Below are 22108 nucleotides of genomic sequence, written 5' to 3' on the forward strand. Positions count from 1 at the left end.
GAATTGATAGATTTTCGCTTATTTATTGATATTAATACTTGGCCCACCAAAACATGTTTAAACACGCTAAAATAGCATAAATGTGGTTGCTCAATTAAATTTGAATTCAGCAAATTAAAATGTTAAAATTGCTCATTAATTTCAATTTTATTGCAGTTAAACAAGTAGCATTTTGAACCAAATTGTTTTTATTAAATTTATTTACTCATTATTTAATATTATTTGTGGCCAAAAAAATAAGATAAGTACAGTGATTTAGTGATAAACTTGTACGCGAGTGAAGCTTCAGTATTGGGAGTAATTTGCTAAGTTCCTGCAAAGCCATTCGAAGGAAATTGTTCTGTCAAGAAATCGCATTTGGGATGACTTCATACAGATTTTCAACAAGACTGTATGAGAGTCTCTCCATGAGTCCCCTTGCCTACAACCCTTTCTTCTGGCTTTGGGGATTTTTTTGTGTACCCGATAAGTGACTTATAAGACATTTTAACTACTATCACACATTTTCCGGAGTCATTCACAATCAAAAATCTCACGGCACTATTTAAAATTGAGCAAATTTCTTGCAAAATGTGTCCGCTGTGAGAATTTTCAAGTAAATTCTAGAAATCTTTTAATGCTCAATTGGCTCAATTGAATTTAAAATTAAATTATGAAAATCCTAATGTGATAGTACCGTAATGATAGGAAAGTGGTAGATTTTTTTCAATGGTTAATAGAGGATGTATTTCAGGCTTCGCACACACTCCGCCTTCAGACACTTAATTTTCCCATATTCCTTCAATGAATCTGACCTTTATATTGCAATAGGTCAAATTCATAAAAGGAATATTGGGAAAAATACTAAGTGTTCGAAGCCAAATTGCGTGCGAAGCCTGAAAGGTTTCCCCTATTTTTTTAATAAATGGATGGTAAAGTAAATTCTTGCACTTATATTTGGGATATTTTTGTGATTTTTTTGTGAAAACTATCTTTTAAATTTAATTTAATATTCATTGTAAAATGTTTTCATTTAATAGCCAACACTTGGAAATTTTGAATTATTTTGTGATTTTCTAATTAAAATAATTATCTGCCTCTTAAAATTAATGTACAATTTCTTTCTTTCTCGAGAGAGCATTTTCTAAAACAAATATTTTTGGTCTAAAGTCACACATTTGCATCAGAACTGGAGAAATTCATTAAAAATTCTCTCGATTGAGATAAACACTAACATCTTAAGACTGAAAACCGATGATTTTTATTGGTCTCCTTCTCATTTGACTTTTGATAGTTTTATTTGTAAAATAAATATTCATCCTAACAACTATTAACTAAGTGGCATGGTCGGGTTTCGGTGTAAAATAAAACCAGTAGCTGATAGATACATGTTAAATGATTGTATAATTGACTTGATAGAAAATTCTCTAGAAGGTCAAATTCTCACTGGCAGATAGATTTTATTTTGTTTATTTTATTTTTTTTTGGGATATTAACATAATGGTGGATTTAGATAAGAGACACACGGTAGCTGCGGTCAAGTTATTTTAAAGTTAATTCTTTTGAGCCTGAATGGGAAGAAATAAACTCTCTTCTCCATTTAACTTCAATTTATCCATTAAGACAAATATGACTATACGACAAGTTAAATATTGATCTGTTTAACCTTTTGTACAATATCCATTGAACGAGTAAGCAGAGTATTGTAATGGTGTCCGAAGTGGTAGTTTCTTCTGAATTAAACTCTCAGCAAGTCCATTGCCCTTAAAATACAGAGAATAAATCGATTGGACTGACATCAAATAAATATCATTTGATCGACTGAAACCAATAAATTAATTTCTGCTCAACATCAGTCGCGGCATGAGTGTGCAGACAATGCATTTAATATCTGTCAATTCGAGCAACTGCCGTTTCATAACTGACTTCTCATGGTGCTCATGTGCAGGAAGATTTACTGGGAGATGAACCTAAAAACTAAATAATGATGTCTTCGTCTTTTGAGCATTATCAATGAGTGAGAAAAGGATTTTCTAATAATTCAATTGAAAACAATTCAAAATACATTTAAAATGTAACCTCTACGGTTTTTACTTGCAACAAAGTTGATTCATCATGAAGTATATCAGTTTCATTTGCCAGACTGAACATATTCAGACCATTGTCCATATATGTGGAGTATATAATTTTTGTATATTGTCAATTTATTGTCGATGCCTACGTATTATTGTTATGAATATGACAGATGTCAGTCCTGGCAAAACCAATAACCATCTATCCATTGATGAATATCCGTACCACAATGAATTTCGAATACCCGTTCAATTAATCACTCACAAGAATTGATGATTTATAGTTTTTAAATGTTTGAAATGCATTTATTGACGACGACGTCATTGTCACAACACTGAAATGATTTGTTGATGTTTTATTGTACTACTTTTTATGAATATTTATATTTATTATTCATGAAAACAATCGGTGAAGTTAAATGTTAAGCGATATTTTGCTTTTTTTCTTCCTCACTTTTATTGTGTTTGTCTAGTCTTTCGTGGTTTTATAAACTAAAGGGGACACAGAGCATTTTAAAGTGAAGCAGCAGTGATGAGGGAACTTATCATAAAAGATAGTCCATCAGGAATACATTAATTACCTCACTTTAGACGCTAAATTATTAATCCAATCATTTGCTTTCAGACAGAGTTTAATACTCTGAAAGTTCGAAAATTCAAATTGAGTTTCGAATTTTAAAATTAATTATTCGAGCATGGTATAAAAATTTAAGAAGTATCACGTTGAGGGGTTAATTTGACCTGTGGAGCTACATTTTAATTTTGTGCTTTTTTCGCACATTGCATTAAAGCAGAGTTTCCTTCAGAAGTATGCGAAAAAATTGTATACAATGTAGTTCTATAGCTCAAAATAGCCCTACCTTCCCCTATTGTAAAAGCATTTATTCAGTGATTAAGTATGTGGGGAATTATAGATACAGGAACATTATGAACCTTATTGATTTGGTTTCCCTTACGACAATGTGATCATTGAGACATATCGATACTCGAAATGACTCGAAACTCTTCGAATTTCTGACATGAAATTATATCGACCGTTCAGAATAAGAAACGAATAACTAACAGTAAGCAAATTTTACAGGATAGCAATTTGAAGCTGAGATTTTGCAGACAGAGTATAGGATTTTTGAGATTTAAAATCTCTATAACTTTGAAAAGAGCTTCACTGCACTTGATTCCACGGGCATGGGACTGACAACCTCATCCAATACAAGAGAAAATAATAATGTATGTCTAGAAATCCTCTTGTAGGAAGGCCTAGTTCCTTCATGGAATATTGTGCCAGCATCATTATTTATAACTTTGAAAATAATTATCTATCAAGTATGATTATTCACAGGGAAGATAGGTTGGTATAAAGAAGTATCCAAAAAGCGAATAAAACGATTTTTGTAATAAAAAATCGAGTTGTTCGACTTATACTCTGAGTCGTCGATGTGGGAACTTAATGGATCAAATGCTGGAGTACTCGTTGTATTTACAACCTCACCCTTGTATAAGAAATAAGAAATAACAATAATACTTCCCTGAAATTTTGCGTGTATTAAGGCGTAGTACCTCTTTGGAATGTTGTGTCAGCATTATTACTATTATTGTTATTATTAAATTATGTAAATAATATTATAGGAATCATAAGATTGTTACGGTGCTCCTTTCTAGTAAAATAAGCTTTAAAAGACTATTGTAGATATTATTAAAAATTAGGTTTTTGTTTCCATTACATTTTATAATTATCACTTTTCTAATTATTTGTGGGCATGATAAAGTAATTTTAATTTTACATTATTAAAATAATTAAAAAAAAAATAATGCAAGATTTTATGGATCAAAAGTTTGTTACGGTGTATGAAACAATGAAGGTAGCGGCCGGACTAAGAAACACTGCCATATCCAAATGTAACAAACTTATGATTCTTGATATAAATCATTTTGTAGAATTGTCAACAAGTCATATAGTCATACCGAGTGCTCAGATCTGGGGTTTCCCCAGAAAAAAGACATTTGAAGAACGGCTTCGAAAGTCAAAGAAAAGACATTTTTCCTACCAATTTCGGCTTCATGGTGGCTGAAACAGTTCCTGTTTGGATTTCAATGTATTATGAGCGTTAAATTATGTCAAACTTTACTTCGATATATAGATAGATAAACTTATTCATCAACAATACTTTCAAAGTACAGTTTCGTTTTAATGAGATCCCGCCTAGTTTTCAGTGTTCACCGCCGTCTTAGCGTTGGTATCCAACCTCCAGAGAAAAACGGTGGAAAAGCTCTTTTTTACGTTGTATAAGCCAGTCACATTTGTTGTGAACATATCAAGCAACAATGCTCATACTATCCCTGTCGCATTATTCAAATCTTGATTATTACTGAGTAATCCCTTTAACAGTTTCTTAGTCACTGTTTAAAATTAATGGATCATCAAGGATCATTTGAAAAGTATTATTTTATTTAACTAAAAGAGAATTAAATAAAAATATAGAAAAGCCATTTTTAATATTCATTTTGATGAAAGAAATATGTTGTGAGAAATAAGTTTACGATAAAAAATGTTCTATTATGATTAATGTGCATTCAAAATTTGAAATTTGATCCATTCTTTGCAAAAGGATCAAATTTGGATCAATATGATTCTTTTATTTTTACCAGTGGTGTAGTGTTTTATATATTTTCCTAATCTTGTGCGAAAACCTAATTTTAATATTCAAAATTAAGTTTGAGTTCTTTGACAATTAACGATATTATGTTTGAATGGGGCGACACATACCTTTCACAATCGAAATGCCTTGTAATTGGATTTTGTGGGACTTTTCTTCGAATTTTCAAAATCTGAGTGTGAGGACAAAGAATCCTTTTACTTTCCGGCTTCCACCCCCGTTGATCAATTTTTTTTTAATAAAACTTTGTGAATTAGGTGATTTATAAGAAGCGACATTACGGTAGTTGTCAATTTGTCCAACTGATTTATTATCAAACTAGAGATCAAGTGGTTAAAAATTAAAACGTAAGCTTTTCGTGGATCTCCCCAATTTTTTAACATAAAATTAATTATGAAATAGAGGAACTGTGCCCAATTTAGGACAGACTGAAATATCGGACACGTCTTTTGTTTTTCAAATTACAATAAATTTGTAGTTTTTGAAATCCCAGGCAGAAGTACTACGATGTCAAAGAAGTATTGGAAAGTCGCCGGTGTCTCCTTGATAAAATCCCTTAGAAGAGTTCTGAAAAGCCAAGGGATTTTGAGAAACTTTATGTCAGATATAGCACACAAAGCAATGGCTATATTTTTTTATTTATTTTTAAATTTATTAAAAAATTATTTAAAAAAAATCAAAGGTGATAAAATTTTACAAGTTTCCAAGCAAAACTCCTGATAAGGAAGTAACAAAAAATTCAATTTATTTTAAAAATTTGATGTTTCACTCAGAATATTGGTGCTAATGCAGTCTGTTCGGAGTCTAGAGCAGTTTCTTTACCTTGAAGTTCTAATTATGATAAAATAATTGTTTCTTTCCCTAATGTTTTGTATAAACATTGACTTTTTGATTCAATTCAAAAAACATTTTCTTCCCCATACAGTATTTGTAGAAATCTTTAAGGTTTTTTATATTTAAAATATAATTTAGAATTTTCACTTGAAATTACGAATTTATAAAATATTTTGAATCTAAAATCCTTTTTATAGCCTGTTCAAAAGTCAATTAAACGTGGCACAAAACTGCAACTATATTTAAGTTATAACATTTATTTATCATTAAATTTTGTTATTGCTTTTCAATTATCAATAATGGGGTAATGTTGTCATCTATATTTATTGAAGAATTGATTGGAAACACATTTAACAAAGCCCTACCCCTCAAATAGTCACACTTATGAGTTCTATGAACTGTTCGTACATAAAATTGAAGTAAAAAACCTAATTAAATACATAACTAATTAAAATACTTAGACAAAGAGGACATTCGGTGATGTGGCATATCTCGAGGTCTCGGCAGCTTGTTATGTGATTTTTTTCACTTTTTAGTCTACAAAAGCTGCTACATATAGGGAGAGGCGGGGCTACTTTTAGCTGTGGAGTTACACTGTTAATCGATTTTTTTGTCTATTTCTAAATGAAGCTGGTCCTTACAATTATTTTATTTAGATCCACAAATTGTTTTGTCTATCCAAATAACATCATGTTAAAACCGAGTTTCCTTTGGAAATATGCGAAAAATCGTATAACAATGTAGCCCCTCAGCTCAAAGTAGCCCCACTTCCCCCTACTTTTTTTCAGTCAGGACACACTTGAGGGAACTATAACAAGGAATGGAGAAAATTTATCTCGAAAGCCAACCACTAGGTATGGCTATCACTAATAATAGCGCTGCTATACTCTTAGTGATGGTTTCGTAAAAGGAAGTGCCTCGTAGTTTTGTATTCTTAAGATGTCAAAATTTTTAATTTAGAGTCCCCGTATTCAAGCAATCGCTTGACTTAGGTCAGATTATATATAAACTAACGGCCAAAACATTAAATACACCCTTCGTAAGCTTAAATACACGTGATTTGGACCGGGAAAACGCTGTAATATCCAGTTCTATTGACTGAAATAGTTTCATATATAAACTTAAGAACAGTTTTAAATAAGATTTGAGAAAATACATGAGCTACAAAATTTATAATTTGAGGATCAGTCAAAAATTAGCTTTTTGGAAAAAAATGCAAAAGTAGCCCCACATTCTAAAACTGATCTAATCTTTTAATAATCATTTAATATAAGTTAAATACTATTAGTAAATATTATTAAGAGTCGGAAAAATTGAAAATAATATCGAGGGAATATTTTTGGTACGGATTGTGGTCGGTTTCCGGTTTGATGTGTTCTGAAAGGGGTTTCTTCTTTGAATATTGAAATTTTCAGCCCAAATTCTACTTTTTCATATATTTTTTATTATTTTTCAAATTTCTTCTTATTATTGTTGCAATTTCATTTCTTTTTCTTCATTATTTTATTTAAATAAACATGAATAAAATCATCAAATTCAGTTTTCCTCGAAGAATTTTCCTTTAGCTTTGATAAGCGCCTCACATATTCGAGGCATCCTGTTGATCAATTTCTACAAAATGTCTGAAGGAACTCTGCCCACATATCCTGAAGTGTTTCCACCAAGACTGGAACTGATGTCGGCGCCTTCTCTCGAACCATCTGGTCTAGAAAATTCCAGAAAACTTCGATGTGGTTACAATTGGGTGATTGGGGTGGCTAATGCATGTAGTTTAGGACCCTGCGTTTCTCTTTCTCAAGAAGGAAACCTCTACAAAGCTTTGAGGAATGCTTGGGATCGTTATCCTCTTGGAAAAAAAAACCCACGCCCGATAAACCGAATGCATTAGCCACGCCAGTGACCCGATTGTAGCCTCATTGCAATTCTCTTGGATTTTATCGACCACGAGGTTCGAGATTAGGCGAGAGATTAGTTCCAATCTTGGTAGAAACACTTCAGGATGTGTGGGCAAAGTTCCTTCAAACATTTATTTGATTATTAAAAGATTAGATCAGTTTTAGAATGTGGGGCTACTTTTGCATTTTTTTCCAAAAAGCTAATTTTTGACTGATCCTCAAATTATAAATTTTGTAGCTCATGTATTTTCTCAAATCTTGTTTAAAACTGTTCTTAGGTTTATATATGAAACTATTTCAGTCAATAGAACTGGATATTACAGCGTTTTTCCGGTCCAAATCAGGTGTATTTAAACTTACGAAGGGTGTATTTAATGTTTTGGCCGTTAGTGTATGTTCTAAAAAGGTCTTGGCATCAACTATAACATACTAAAATTCCAGCTCAATCGATAGAGTTTTAGATTTTGATTTCATAAGAGTGTCTCCTTGGGGAATCACCTATAAATAGGGTGAAATAATAGCTCGTTCCCAGTTATTCTGAAATCTCAGAACAAAAATCTGAGATTGGTCCAAATGCAAAATCTTATTAATTTTATCAAATAATTCTCCCCGGAACAATGTGGCACATAAATCTTCAATTCAATATTTCATCCAATTCCGTTCCAAATATAGTCTGTGATATAAATAAATAAATGCCACTCTCGGTGAAAATTCAAATTGATATTGGTAAATGCGTCTTTATATTGAGGAGATGGAATAAAATTTATACAATCGAAAACAAGATATGTCATATAAAATGATTTTCATCCCATCATTCTGCCGTTTAACTCGACTCTCCTAGTCTTTTCTGAGGAGATTGATAGGGACCACAGAGGAGTGGGTCTCACTCCTTCGAAACAGCCATGGCAATTGAACGTTATGCGCTCATCATTGTTATGTAGAAGAGGGTGATCCATCTCTCCAATTTCCAGCAGCATCAGCAATGATGGCAATAATGTACAATATAATACGGCACCCAGCATTTTGAGTCAAGGGGTGGAAGTGAATGAGAAAATGCGATGGGCTAAAAGGGTCGTTTAAAAGCGACACAAATCATAAAATCAATAAACACAATTCTAGTTTCCGTGCTAACGATACACACAAGTCAATGTTCAACATAAGCACATAAGAGCGTCTATTAAGAGCTCAGAAAGGATCCATCCTCACGGATACCCCAACTGACCCAGGCCAGTCTGCTTACAAATTAGTGCGGTCTTCGCACATTGTAAATTATTTTGTCGGAAATTATGATGGTTATACACTTACTGATTTATGCTCTGAGAGCTTCATAAAAGTGCAGACAGTGATAAATTTGATGAATAAATTCAAATGACATGCAATATGTGTTCTGAATAACCGCAAAATCAATAAAATTCACCTACAAATGTGTCATCGAATTATTCAATTCAGTTTTAAACTGGTATTAAAATATTTACAAGGTCCTTTTTTGTGTTATTTTATGAATCACAGTTGATTTTTATTTCAAAATGTATTTCAGAGCAATACATAATAATTTTTGAACGATAATTCAAAGGATAAATGTATGCTTTTAACTACTTTATTGCAGAACAAATATTACATAATAATCCTGTAAATATTCTCGATTTTTCACACTGGAAACGGAAATTTGAATGTACCAGTTTTTTCAATAATAATTTTAAAAATAGGAAAGAGTTGATCTCCCCCAAACTAATTTATTAGGTTAAATCCTTATTAATTTACAACAAGGCAGACGTTTATACTTTTTAACTGGAACATTTTGATCAGTTTTTAAGTAAATTTGTTCATTAAAATCCAATTTGGTTTAGGTAAAAACAAAATCGTAAATTTTAAATGCCCAAAAGTTGCGAAAATTACCGGGAAAAGAGCATATTAAATAGAGATGTCTTGCCATATTAGTATCTCAGGCATACTTTAAAATGATTTACTCTGTTTTGATTTATTTAGTGACAAACATGTAATATTATTTTTAATATTTTGTGTATTATGCTATCCAATATGATTTTTGTGTTGTTTAAAATATATTAATTTATTGAGGAACAATATTTATGCCAAATAGCTTTAATGATTAATATGTTAATCAATAGTTAGTATTTTTAAAAGATTGAAAACAAAATTCTAAATGAGCGCATAAATAAATGAAGTAAATCATTAATGAAAAGCTACAAAAGCACTTTTTATTATATTTTTTAAGTATAACTACACAATTTAAAGATTATTTTTTTAGAAAATCTTTTCTTGACTAATTCTGGGGCAGAATTAGTCAAGGATAATATTCAAATTAGTCAGGGACTTTTTCTGCAAGATTTTTTGAAAAATAAGGGGAAGTGGGGCACCTTTGACATTGGAGTTTTTCACCTATTTTTAAAATAAAACGGAGCCTTATCGTGATATAATTTAGCTGCACAAACAGATTGAGAAGCTAAATTACAATATGATATGGCTGAGTTCCATTTGAACATAGGAGAAAAATCCCATTTTCAAAAGTGCCCCACTTGCCAAGGTGCTCCACTTTCCCTTATGCATTTTTGGGACAAAATTTTGACTTTGACATGCTGAAAAAAAGGAAAAATGGTTTACAACATTTTTTTTAAGTTAAAATAGAAGAAAATTTAATACCGAACATAAATCTTATTTAATTTAAATTGGTTTACGAGTATTTTTCTTAATCTTTCCCGCCAATATTCGCCCGAATGCTTCCAAATTTGTTCGACGCTCTTTACCTTTCATCAGTGTATTTCCGGAAATAAGTCGCATTGCCTTCTGAAATGTTCATGATATATTCTTAGATAGTTTATCTATCTATTTAAATAATAAAAAAATATAAATCTCTTTTAACCTAGAGTGTGTGTAGGTATGATGAGATTTTAATATCGTAATGGAGAGTTAATGGCAAAAGGATGGCAAAGCGTCCCGGCTTTGCAGAATGCCCGAGCTACGAGTTAAGATAAAATGTGCTGTAGTCAACCGGTTTCTCAACTCGGCCAGTGAAGTGGGGTTAATTATTCAATTTACTTAGATTTGCCATAATATGGTGCAACCGGTCAAGTTCTGCCTCGAGGTCGATGCCTCCTTGCATAGCTTTATCGAAGTTGTGACCTCTCAAAACTAAAAAGCAACTCCTCGACTCTTATGGCTTCTACACACTATAGGCTTTTATGTCTATATTGAAGAGTTTTTCTGACACATGCGTAGGGAATTTGCCTCAACATGGACATAAATTTCTCTAGTGTGTAGACTGTAGAGGCTATTAGCTCCTCATGAAAAGCCACGTTCCTCACTCGATCTCGACGAGTGATTCCCTTAACCGCCCGGAGGTACCTCATCTCGGAAGCATGTATTCTTGATCTTATACTTTCGGTCATTACCCAAATATCATAACCATAGGTGAGAATAGAAATGAACACAGCTTTGAAAATTGCTCATTTAGTCGAACGACTAAGCTTGGCTTTTCTCACCACGCTTCTGCCAAGCTCCCTCATAACTGCAGAAGTTTGGCCGACTTGCGACGAGAGCTCGGTGTACATCCTATCATCCCTCGTGGATAACACCCCGAGATACTTTAATTTCACCACATTTTCCATTGGATCTCAACTAAAATATAGAGTGCATTTTATACGTTGTCGGAAAATCACCATTACTTTCGTTTTATGAACTTTCATAAGTTCTATTATATTATACATAATGCAAATCAGTGAAAATTTCGTAGAAATTGACTATAAAATGTTAGAAATGTTAGAAAATTGGTTAAATAATTCAACTAGACGAGTTGAGGAACCGGCCGAATTGTGATCACTTTACCTTATCATCTTTTCACATGATTTTTGCATGTATACCGGTTTATTATGAATTTAATTAATTGACAAATTACAAAAGTATTTATAAAAGAAAGTTAGTTAAGAAAGTGCATGTTAGAATATTTTTATCATTGTTAAAATATTTATATTTGGAGATAATTTTTTTTTATTGGGAGTCATCGAAACCCGTAAGTTGATATCTCTTATCATTTAAGCTTCAGAACTGTGATAATTTTAAAAACGAATTAATACTGATCTCTCCTTGAGTTCGAACTAAAAATTTATTTAGTAAAATTATAAAACATTAAAATCCAAATCTGAAAGATAAAGCAGTTGAGAGTTTCACGAAGATTCGAATCGCTATTGCAAACCGTTTGACCTGTCTACATTGTTATCGTAACAATCATACGACGTATTTTAGAACAATTCCTACATGGTTTCAGTGAAAAAAGAGAAGAGAGGAGGAAAATAAAGTTCATGCTAATATGTAGGCTTTCGGTCAATTTATGGGACGGGGAGGAGGTCCTCCGAAGGTCCCAAGTTTCTATCTTTAACCGTTGGGCTCTTAGGCGTAGTAATGAATGAATGAAAGAAGGATTAGAAATTATCTGACATATATAGCAAAATGAGACTAACTTGCACGATTGCTGTCTAACGCCCTAGCTCTAGACACACTTACGACTTAAGCCGAGAGACGACTTAATGTAATTATAATCAAAATACTGATCGGATTACATTTCAATCAGTTTCTGACTAATCTGCCTCTCGATTTTAGCCGAGTTATGGCCTCTACTCATTGGGAGCAATTTTTGTCAAAAATTGCTTTTTTGAAGGAAATTCCCTGCAACGTTGTAGGTGGAAACGTCAAATTTCTGTCAAAAACGCAATTTTTGACGAAAATTGCTCCCAATGTGTAGACGCCTTTAGTGAGAAACTGTTGAGAACTTAATCAAATAATTATTTAGATTATAGTTACGTTAAGCCATCTCTCGTCTTAAGTCGTAAGTATGTCTAGGGCATAAGATTCTCAAGGAGAAATTAAAGAATTCTTTATTTTTCCTCTGAACTTACATGATGAATTAATACAATTAAATTGAATTTAACAGCTGTGAGAGTTCTAAAATGAGTGTTTAACAAATTTCATTATGTACTGGCTGCATTTATTTCTTCTGGTTTAGTACAGTGCCTTTGAAAATTAAATCTATTTTTTTTGTTTTGAATTTCAAGGATCTCTCAGACCACAAACTTAATGATTCTTTCTTCCTTTCATAATATTCCCATCACATTGTTCTATACAGAATTATATTTGTTTGTTTTTTTTTTGCAACTGCAATATTTTCCGTCCAAGGGTGACCAAAATGCTGCAATTGCAGGTTTCAAATGAGTTAAAAGGACACTGAATTTTCATGTCGTGTTAAGAATGCAATTATACTGGGGCGATAGTGAATATTTTCACAGACTCTGGGATCCCAAGTGAACACATGTGGTTTCATCCTCTTTTCCCATTTTACTGCCAAAGCCATAATGCTATTCTCCACAAATTGTGTGTATCGAATTTTTGTAACATATGTATATGAATGGGTCGAGCAGAAGGAAAAGCAAACAATATTGCCCATAGCGAGTAAATTGTTCATATGAAATTCCCACTGCAATAGGTCTCTCTCAGTTGCAAATCGTGGTGGTGGGTAAATTTAATGAATCCGAATCGGAAATTAATTCGCGTATAAAATGCCATAAACGGACACTCTGGCCTGAAACAAGAGCGCGGCAATGAAATCACGCTAATGCATTTTCTATGTACTCTTCGGCAGCTATATTAGGTGTCGGAGTCCTGGTGCTCTCACCTCCTGATATTATTTAAACCTGTGTAATGTGCAAGCTACACACAACATTCGGGAACATGGTGCTCCCTTACGCTTCTGGACTACCAATATTCAATATGTTGCACCAGGCTCATGTTTCTTGGTTGGGTATCATAGCTTTATTGTTCAACATCTTTTATTTCTCTTTTGGTCACCACTTTTCTGTATTGAAGCAAAAAAACAAAAAATGTGGCACAAGGAGGTGGAGCAGAGAAATAAGAGTGACTAAATCATGCAAGTTTAATGTCAAGTTGAGCAATTGTATTCCAATTAATTAATGATAACAAATAACCATTTGCCTCTGCTGCACTTTTCGATGTTGACTGTTTTTCTTACAGTTGCTCCCACGAATTATTCAATTTAGCGCTTTATCGTTTGCTCTTTATTGCTTGTTGCAGGTTTTTTTTTTATTTCCTTTAAAGTTCAATCATGCAAGAGATTGAGTTATAGTTGACAATTGCTACCACACTATTACTAAAGCAAAACAGATTTAGTGGAAAGGCTCTGTGGCAATTGAATATTTTTTATCAACTGCTTTTTTCAATGCATTTGTTTTAAATGTGTTTAACCTGAAGAATAACAAATTTTTCTAAATTGTTTAGTTAAATAATCACAAAAAGCTTGTTATTAAAATCGACTGCCACTTGGAATTTTCGTGTAGGAATTTTTTTCAAAAGACAGTAGAAATTATTGTTAGGGAGAGGTGGGGCTAAGTTGATATACGGCTTTTTCGCATTTTTATGAAGAAAACTGGGCCTTAACGTAATGCAATTTAGATAGACAAAACAATATTTGATCTAAATTAAATTATGGCAAGTCGTAACTTCTTTTAGAAATATAATACGGAAAAATCGTATTTCAATGTAACCCCACTGCTCAAAGTAGCCCCACCTCCCGATATCCGTTGACATTTAAAATTCACAATCCATTTATTTACTTTTATTATTCAATATATAAAATTTTACATTTTCAAATTTTGTGAATAAAAAAACAATTTTATTAAAAAAAAGCAAGGTTTAGTCAGTAAAATTATAAATTTAATCAATAAAATAATCAAAGTAGTCAATTTATGAATTCAAAATTAGCAGTCAATATTCAATTCGGTGGACTAATTAAATAATCAAATCAATTAAGAGGTAACATTTACTAGAATGCCCAAAATTAGCGGTGTGAATTATTTGTGCCGTAAGTGAGGGTAAGTTTGTCCCATACGGATGACTTTGACACCCCCCTGTTCGTAAGCTTTTCTTTATTTCTAGAACTTAAAGATGGTCTTTATCAGACATGGTACACTCAGTCCCGGTATTATGAACTTCGGGATTATGCACCTGACGAGATTATGCACATACAATTATGAAAGTTTGCCTACCCTTGGGAGTCAATTTATGAACTCATTTACGTAAAGCTGTCTATCTCAAACAAAAGAACCTAATTTTGGTTAATGAAAAGGTCGTTTTGTAAGTGAAGATTAATTTTAGCTAGTAAAAACATCAATCAGTAAAAAATCAATTTTGGTTATCACAAAAGATTAATTTTACTTAATAAAGAATATATTTCACTCAAGAAAAAAATATTTTGATCAGTATGAAAATCTGGTTTACTCGTTTACTCGTTTACTGTATGAAATATAATCAATTTTGATTAGTAAAAAACCCAAATTTTGGTCAGAAGAAGACCAGTTTTAGTCAGGAAAAAATTCTATTTTCATTAGGAAAAAATCTATTTTGAAAAGAAAATCAGTTTTTAATTATTCAAATTTCGGTCGAAAAAAAAACCAATTTTGATCAGTAAGAAAATCAGTTCTGCTCAGTAATTAAATGGATTTCTGTTTTTGAATATTAAATTAGGTTCGGAACAAACCAATTTAGATCATGAAAAATTCCATTTTGTTCTGTTTGAAAATCAGCTTTTCTCAGTAAATAAATTGATTTATGTCTGAAAAAATAATACATTTTAATCAGTACAAGAAAACAAATTTTGGTTACGAAAAAATCTGTTTTGATCTTGAAAAAAAAATGCTATTTTGATCATTATGCCCAACGCACAATAACTTTTGTTTTGTAAACATATTTTCGCAACTGCCTATAAGAGTGAGCGAGAAGACTAGATCGAGATCTTACTCTCCCTCACAGGAAGCTCCGTAAACATGTTTACAAACAACTTATTGTGCACTGGGCATTAAGCAAGTCAGTTTTTTTTTTCAATAAATAAATGTTTTTTTTCTTGTAAATATAATTAATTTTAATCAATGAAAATTCAAATTTTGACCACGAAAAAAATTTAGGTTTCGAAAAAATTCTAGTTTGATAAATAAGAAAAAAAAATTTGGTCAATAAATTACTAACTTTTTGTCAGTAAAAAAACAAATTTGGGCATAAAAAATCAATTTTGGTCTGGGATAAATTAAATGGATTATCGTCTGAAATGGCCTCCACACATTAGAGGAATTTATGTCCATATTTAAGCAAATTTCATACGGTTGTGTAGGAAAAACTCTTTAATATGGACATAAATTTCTCTAGTGTGTAGAAAAAATCTATTTTGATAAAAAAATAGATAAAAAAAGGTTTTGATCTTGAAAAAATGCTATTTTGATCGTTAAGCAAACCAGTTTTTATCAATAAATAAATAGATTTTTGTCTGTAAATATAATCAATTTTAGTGAGTCGAAAATCAAATTTTGCCCACTAAGAAAAAGATTAGTTTTTATATATATTTTGACAAGAAAAGCTGTTTTGCTCGGTGAATTATTATAGACTTTTCGTCAATAAAAAATACTATCAGTAAAAAATCAATTTTGATCTGAAATAAAATCAATGTTAAGCAGTAAACAAATCAGTTTTGCCCTGTTACTAAACGGATTTTCGTCTGTAAAAGAAATCGAAGTCACTCAATAAAAAATCAAATTTGGTCAGGAAAAAATAAATTTTCTGTCAAGGAAAAATCTATTTTGAAAACCAGTTTTGCTCCAGAAGTAAATGTTTTTTGTTTTGTCAGTAAAAATGATCAATTTTGAATAGAAAAATTCAATAAGAATTCAATAAGAAAATCGATTCTGCTCAGTAAATAAATGCATTTTTCTATGTAAATATATTTACATTCAGTTAGTAAAAAATCAAATTTTCGCCAGGAAAAAATAAAATTTGATCTTGAAAAAATTATATTTGGCCAGTAAGAAATTGAGTTTGGATTCGTAAATAAAAGGTTTTTTGTCCTGTTAATCGATAAGAATCAAATTTTGGTCAGTGAAAACACCAATTTTGGCCGGGAAAAATCTGTTCTGATCAGTAGGAACAATAATTTTACTCGGAAAATAAATGGATGTTTGTCTTTAAAAATAATCAAATTCAGGCAGTAAAAATGTAAAATTTGATCAGGAAAAATAATCGATTTCGAAGTCGCAGTTAATGCAATAATTGATGTATAGTTTATGAATATTTTTTTCACAGGCTCACTAAAGCATCTAGTTAATTTATTTAAAATCATTTCAGTAATATTTCACAATTGTAATGTTGTTCGCAAACTTTTTCGATTTTTTGTGAATTTAAATTTAAATTTACTGAATTTTGTTTGTCACTAGAAGAATGTTATTTTTAATACGTCAAAGATTTTTTTAACTTAAACTTTAATTTCGCAATTTGTCGATAAAGATTAATAGACAATATCTGCAGTGTGTTACAGATATTAATTTCCTACCGAAACTTTAATTTCGATTTGGATTTGATAGTAGAAGAAGATAAGCAAGTTTAGAATTTCAGTAGGATAGCAAGATGCTTAATTGTAATCGATTGGGGATCTCAGCGGTGCAATAGGCTAAAACGTTGGGTAGTGAGATCTCTGACTAGACTCTCACAGTTCTTATTATTAATCGTATCGGAATATTTGTTACACTTTAATCATGTTTATATGATACTGTTGTTCTATCCCTTGTTAGAAGAATCTGCTAGTCCGTTCGTAGACTCGCCCAGGAGCGCCTTTCCCCATATTGTGGATGCTTTTTCAATGTTCCCGGATTTGTAAGTTCTCTGTCAGAGTTGTGAGTTGGAATCCCGCCCAGTGAAAGCAACAGAATGTCAGAAAAAAGACATTTTCACTGTGATAAAACTTAATAAAATTCACTGCTTCTGCCCAAAAAACTTGAGGAGCACAGAAGAAGCATTTACCACGGGGTTGGCGCTCCTGGGCGATCTACGATCAGCAGATTCTTGTAAGTCGAGCACATTGTAACGGCGTTATCACACTTGCACATTAAAATTTTAATGTGATTCACATTAATTGTCGCTTGTGAGCGTCCAAATATGTTATTTGTGTCTTTGAGTCACTTAATATTTGGGTTTTTTTTTATTTATTGATAAAGAAGTGGACTTGGCCTGCAAAAATAAGTTTAAATTTACTTAAAGCATAAATATTTTTCACATTAAAAAATTAAAGAGAACATCGCATTAATTTTTCGCATTAATGCTATAAATCAATTTATATCAAATTTTGGGGGCCAAGTCTATCTTTTTATCAACAAATAGATCAAATTTTGAATATAAAATGATTCAAACACACAAATTACACATTTGGACTCTCACCAGCGACAATTAATGTCAATCATATTAAAATTTTAATGTTCAAGTGTGATAACACAGTAATGATTGTATTGTTATGATAACATTGTAATATAAATAAAGTATGTCTACTACCACTAAAGAATCTACTATAGGAAAAGGTAGATTAATGAAAAAGCATCATATTGCATTTTATAAGAAACATTGAAAAATTTCGATAATTTGACGAAACTACTAACAAGTATTCCCTGTTGAATATGTGTCCCTTCGATCACCCTAGAAATACTTACCCGAAAATTTCTCTAAAGGGATCAATCGGATCAATCGATCAATTCATCTTTTTTAACTGAAGATCTGTCATTTTCTCTACAGGTAAAAATATGGTTCCAGAACCGACGAACCAAGTGGAAAAAGCAGGATAACATTTCAAATTCCGAGGCGGCTGAGCACAAAAATACCCCAGCAAAGTCTGGAGACTCCAGAGTTATGAACATCGACAGTCCACCGCCAAGTTCAGCCTCTCCGAGTCCCATTGCAACCAAGAGGCATCATACATCCTCCCCAAAGGCCGTGACAGTGGCAGCAGAGCTAAATGCCAAGATCACAGCCAAGCACAATAGTTCGAAAGTTCGTCAGAATCACCTGAAGTTCGCACTCACGCCCAAAGAGGACAAAGTCCCGTCGATTGATCTGGACATTGTTCCTAGTGATCCGAAAAAGCTCCATTCGGCTTCGGGACGTATGGCCAGTATCCTGGCTGATCACGATGTCGAGGCTCGTCTGGCTGCATCGAAGATCTCGGTATTCAAGCCTGGAGCTGCGGTACCCATTGTCTCCGTGGGAATGACTAGACTACCGCAGCAACAGAGACCGTGAAGGAGGCTGATGACCTCAATTTGACCTTGAGTAGTCCTTTGCTAGGGCTTACTCGAGAATTTCAGTATACGAATTTAATTTATTAGAATGTAGAGAAGTAGATTTAGTCTGGAAGACAGTGACTTGATCCACGTGTTCTAAAGGAGATGAAGAAATGAGCCAAGTGACTATCTCAGTGTTAAATTAGAAAGCGTATTAAGTAATAATTTGATTTTAACATGAAAGTGTGCAATGCAACGAATACTGGAAGTTGAGAAACCTAAAACTTGGATATGGCCAAAATTTTGAAATCAATTTGTATGTTGATATTTTGAACAAAAAAAAAGTTATAATGCGAAAATAGCGTTCTAAATCTATTTGAAAAAAAGATTTTTGTTTCTTAGAAAATAATGTAATCACAAATTTATGGAAAATTCTAAGAAGATGAATTATTTTTCTATCAAAAAAAAAAGAAGAAAAGCGAACAATGAGGTAAAATTCGAATAAAGGCAAATTAGAATTAATGTAAATAAATAAATAGAATCTCAGAAAGAAAAACCTGAAAATGAAAAGTCCTAAATATAGTCAAGCATCCTGTGAACTTATTTGCCATAATCAAGTCTCAAATATTTTATTCACAATTTAAAACTGTAAACAGATTGAAGTAAAAGAAGAAGAATCAAGTGTGAATGTTAATTTAAATTAGATAAAATCCAGAAATGATGCTGAAGCTCTCTTAGTACTTATATGAAGCACTGTTCATGTAGACGATTGGAAAAATTTGTGCCAAATTTTGCAGAAGATGAGCAAGAGAATTTACTATCAAATAAAATAAAAATTGCATCTCTATAAACATAGTTTTTTTCTTTATTTCCTTTCTTCTCGCCTCTTTCTAAATACAACACGTCCAATGCAATCCAATATATTTTTTTGTATATTTTTTTCCTTCTCTGAATACATTAGTTCAAAAAAAGATTTTCTCTTTCAATATATAGTTATTACAAAATAAAATAAAGTTGATTGAGTCTCTGTCCATCTTAATTCCCTCTTCAGTTACTTTTTTAATTGAATTAAAAGTCCTGAATGGAATTATGTTAAGAATACCCAAGATCAATCAGCAATATTGGATTTTATAAAATATCTCTCTTTTTATTTCTTTTATACATTATGAACAAAAAGGTTATATCTCAATAGACAATATGGTATATTAGACAACATTTTAATATAATGATTATATTTGGACCCTAATTCACCTAACATTAACATTGTTTTCATCTGATACAAGTATTTTTGTGTGTAGAACATTCTTTGGATCTTTATCATTTACACGAAAACAAGAAGAGTACACTTTTCATTTATGAGGATATGTATTATCAACAGTAATATTCTTTTTTTCACATTTACAAATGAATTAACATCTACAAGATGACTAGTATAAAACGCGATAGATTGAAACCAAATTATTTGCAATAATATAATTATTTTTCCAAGATGGAAAAGAAAAATTTTAAACAGTGATAGAACTGAGTATTGCTTCAAAAATTTCTCCATTTTTTTCTATTCCCATTTTTTTCTTCCTAAATACTGAAGTTCCCTTACAGTTATTCTAAAATCAAGACAATATACAGTAAAGAAATGCTAGAAAAATTGTGATCGCAGAATGATCTATTCCAAGATATTTACCTCGGCGGTTTATTTCTGAAGTAAATGAACTTGTTTTGGCTTGAAAATAAAGTTTAGATTCAGTCCTGAAAATTATTCAATATGGAGCACCAAAATTTTAAAGTAAAACAGGGATTTAGTACAGACTAATAGAGCTATTACATTGAATATATTTGAAAATTCACGTAGTCAAAATCCTAAGATACTTCGATATTTCATATTCGAATTAATATTTCTTTTTGCGGAAATTGTAGGCATTTTAGCACATGCCGGTACTAAACAAAAACAAGAAGAAATCAGGGCGATTTTCAGAAATGAAAATATTGTTCAAACATAGTCTAAATAGCTTTAATAAAAATAGGGTAAAATTTGGTAGAGGGTCCTTTAAGGATCTCATACAGATTTGACATCTTTTCGTAGCGGTGATCTCTCTTAAAACTCACGTATTCAAGATCATTAGAAACTTTAATATTTAATATACAAAATAATTTTTATATTTGCGCACATCGCCGACTTTTTAGCACATGTTTGTACTAAATTAGCTTGAAGAAATTTGCCATTTTAACACAAATTGTGAAGTAAATTTTCACAAGGCAGCAGCGATTTTCCGGAATGAAAATATTGTGCAGCACAGTATAACTCACCCTAAAATAAGTAGGGTAAAATTTAATAGATGGTCCTTTAAAAATTCCACACCGAAACATCCATTCGTAAAATTCATCTCTAGAGAAAGATCTACAGTTACTGCTGTGAACGAATGGAGTATATTTGAAAATCCACGTAAACATAATCCTGAGAGACTTTGATATCTCATATAGGAATTAATATTTCTTTTTGTGGACATCATAGACTTTTTAGCACATGCCTGTACTAAACAAAAAAGAAGAAGATATCGACCAAAATTATTCATATATTAATTTTCCGGAATGAAAATAAACATGGTCTAAATAGATTTAATAAAAATATGGAAAAATTGTTACGGAGTCCCTTAAGGATCTCAAGGATTTGACATCCTTTCGTAACGGTTATTTTTAGAAAAATATCTAGAGGTGTTGACCGCTACGAGCGAATTGAATATAAATATTCGAAAATTCACATGATTAAAAAAAGAAACTTCGAAATCTAATATTTCCTTTTGCGGACATGGTAGACTTTTTAGTACATGTCTGTACTAAATAAAAAATACAAGAAGAAACCTGCCATTTTGACGTGAAATTGTGAAATAAATACATTCACCTGGAATAAAAATCTTATCTGCAACACAGTCTTTTCGGGGTCTCAAATCTGACAACACTTCGTAACGGTAATTTCAAGAAAAAGATGTTCAATATAAAAAACTAATTGAATATAAATATTCAAAAATTATTAAAAAAAATTTGCGGAGATCATAGACTTTTTAGCAATTAGCACACGTCTGTACTAAACTAGATCGCTAGAAGCAATCTACCATTTTCGTATAAAATTCAAAAAACACCGGTGTCCCAATCGTCATTAAAGAGTTAAAGAAGAGTGGGACACTTGTGGCCCAAAACCAAAATATTTATTTTGTTATTTTGAAATTTTGATTTTTCTGTTATTTTGAAAGTTGTTTTGTCCTTAAAAGAGTAAAAATAATGGTTTTTGGGACAGTGGTCTTCCACTTAAAGACAAATAGATAGATAAATATTTTTATCTTCAATCCGTAACTTGGTTACAGATACTTAAAAAGTTGAAAGATTTTTTAAAAAATTGCTCATTTTAATAATGTGTTTTGTGTACTAAAAATGCATATTTTTGTATGCGATTTTTTAAAGTACGACGGTCCTTTTTATGTCATCGTAAAAAACTTTGTTTCATTAGAAGGAACACCAACCGTAATTTTTGTTATCAATTGATTTTTCTGAAAAATTTTGATATTTATATACGT

The 22108-nt window shown here is 31.5% G+C and overlaps 1 protein-coding gene across 3 annotated transcripts in view; it reads left to right on the plus strand.

Annotated features, from left to right (window-relative positions):
- Positions 1-19393, plus strand: part of LOC129810011 (barH-like 2 homeobox protein) — a 76767-nt gene extending 57374 nt beyond the window's left edge. For all 3 annotated transcript variants that reach the window (XM_055860194.1, XM_055860195.1, XM_055860196.1), the window contains one exon: positions 18058-19393. In XM_055860194.1, coding sequence (XP_055716169.1) covers positions 18058-18561 — 504 coding nt within the window. In that variant the 3' untranslated portion in view covers positions 18562-19393. The remainder of the gene's footprint in view (positions 1-18057) is intronic.
- Positions 19394-22108: the final 2715 nt, after the last annotated feature.

The sequence above is a fragment of the Phlebotomus papatasi genome, chromosome 1 (genome assembly GCF_024763615.1).
Source record: "Phlebotomus papatasi isolate M1 chromosome 1, Ppap_2.1, whole genome shotgun sequence".
Lineage (NCBI taxonomy): Eukaryota > Metazoa > Arthropoda > Insecta > Diptera > Psychodidae > Phlebotomus > Phlebotomus papatasi.